Consider the following 2,076-nt stretch of genomic DNA (forward strand, 5'->3'; position numbering starts at 1 on the left):
GCTTCACTATATCAATCGGTACGTTGGACAAAAATACGTCTAAATTCTTATGTTGCGCGTGTGTTGGACAAAGACAGGAAATCACCGCCACCAATCCCCTTAAATAAATATAATATTATTATTTTAGAACTGATGGAGTTACGCAACAAGTTTGATAATGACAAATCAAAAATTGAACTACTAAAACAGAGCAGAAAATTTAAACCTTTTTAAGATGTATGTTAGATAAACCATGTTTTGTCGGACGAGTATAATTATTATGTTTTATTGAAATCTTATCACAAAATATTATAATTATAGAAAAAAAATGAATTTTTTATAATTATTGCAAAATTTGAAACTAGTTACAATAAAATTGTGCAAAAGTTTTGGCAGAGTTCATAGTATATTTTATAATGTTTCTTTATTAGTAAAGACGAAATGGTTCAGCCCAATGGAATATTGGAAAATTTCCCGAAGAACACTGCTTCTAACTTGTGTAAAAAAATTTAATTTTTGATGGACATTTTATTTGTTATTTCTACAGTGCACATCATCAATATAGCCTTAATTGATTTTTTTTATCATATTGATTGCACTGAAAGCACACAATGCCAATTAATAATTTTATATGAAACATAAGTATTACAGAGTCTATGAACTATTAATCATGATTCATGAGTGTTATATAAAGGATAAAAGCCTTTAAGCTCCATAGAAAAAAAGGTGGTCAAGTGGGTACAACTCTGCTGTACAGTAGTTATAATGGATGTGTTATATTTGAATACAATGATAAACCATTGTAAACGAAAAACGATTCTGAGCGTTTAGGGTAGTCCTTGTAATATTATTATTTTTATTTGTTGCTATAATTAGAAATTAAAATCCAATTTTTAGCGGTTTTTTGTAATTTGTCTGTAGTTTTTCTCATCGCTTCAATTTTGACCTCCCAAAAGTACCAACTAGGTTCAATTTTCTATCAGATAAGATGCTGATCTTAAAAATCAAAGCATGCTTATTATCCAAAATGTTGCTGACAGACAGAAAAAAAACCAATACGTTCTTTCACTTCGCTCAGAATCTAAAAATTCTAGGTATTATCATTTTATTACGCTAGGTATAGTCCTGGATTGCATAAGCAATCACTAAACATGAATTGAATCAATAGTGTGCTAATGGTCACTTAAACATGGTTTAGTGGCCTTAGATTGATTCATTAAATTAATTAAATTCTATGCAACCTATAGGTTTCATGGCATATAAATTATCTGGAATTATGAAAATGAAAACATGTTGAGAAATACTGCATACCTTTAATAAAATGATTAATATGTTCATACAATATACATATACATAATTTTTTCTGTACCATGACGTATTTATAGTTAAATAATTTATATTTTTTTTGTTAATTAGTCAAAAATGATGGGAATTTTTTGAATGATTGAAAATTGTAAATACTAATCATTTTTGCATTGAAAATTGAAATTTATTTTTATTTTAATATATATTGGTATAAAACTATTATAGAGCATTTTAACTTATAACTTACAAGCGTGTATGCTGTATGTACTATCACCTTATATTTTATGAAAAAAAATTGAGGTCTGCCAGTTTACACATCAAATTTGTAATATTTAAAAAAAAAAACTATAATAATTAAATAGTTTTAGCACTTCCTAAACATTTGCTCTTTAGTGGCAATGTTGATTGTTGGTACATACATTCCATAAGTATTATAAATTATAATCTATATAATAAAATTAAGTGGCGGGATAATCGTGACCATTTTTCTCAAGAGATGTTAGACCGATTCAATTTATTTTTTTTTCAATACATTCTTTTCGTCGAGAAGAAGAACGTATCGCCAATTATATTCGTGTCAGGACGCCACCGGTAGGGGCTCAAACGGGGATTATGAGATTTACGATTGAAATTTTCGTTTATTAATGGTTGCTATTGGTTACAGGAGAAATATTTAGTAGAAATTAGTATTTATTATTATTATTTATACAGGGACAAGCATGAGTAATCACAATATTTTAAGAGTTATATTTTTTTACGCGCAACGGAGTGCATGGGATCAGCTAGTTATAA

At 27.9% G+C, this 2,076-nt stretch overlaps 1 protein-coding gene across 1 annotated transcript in view; it reads left to right on the forward strand.

The window, feature by feature from the left end:
- ACYPI34361 (Gastric cancer antigen Zg14 homolog-like) overlaps positions 1-373 on the forward strand; it is a 2,933-nt gene extending 2,560 nt beyond the window's left edge. Inside the window, 1 exon segment of the mRNA NM_001161899.2 lies at positions 128-373. Within this exon segment, the coding sequence (NP_001155371.1) occupies positions 128-213 (86 nt within the window). The 3' untranslated portion in view covers positions 214-373.
- The last annotated feature ends 1,703 nt before the right edge of the window (positions 374-2,076 follow it).

The sequence above is a fragment of the Acyrthosiphon pisum genome, chromosome A3 (genome assembly GCF_005508785.2).
Source record: "Acyrthosiphon pisum isolate AL4f chromosome A3, pea_aphid_22Mar2018_4r6ur, whole genome shotgun sequence".
Lineage (NCBI taxonomy): Eukaryota > Metazoa > Arthropoda > Insecta > Hemiptera > Aphididae > Acyrthosiphon > Acyrthosiphon pisum.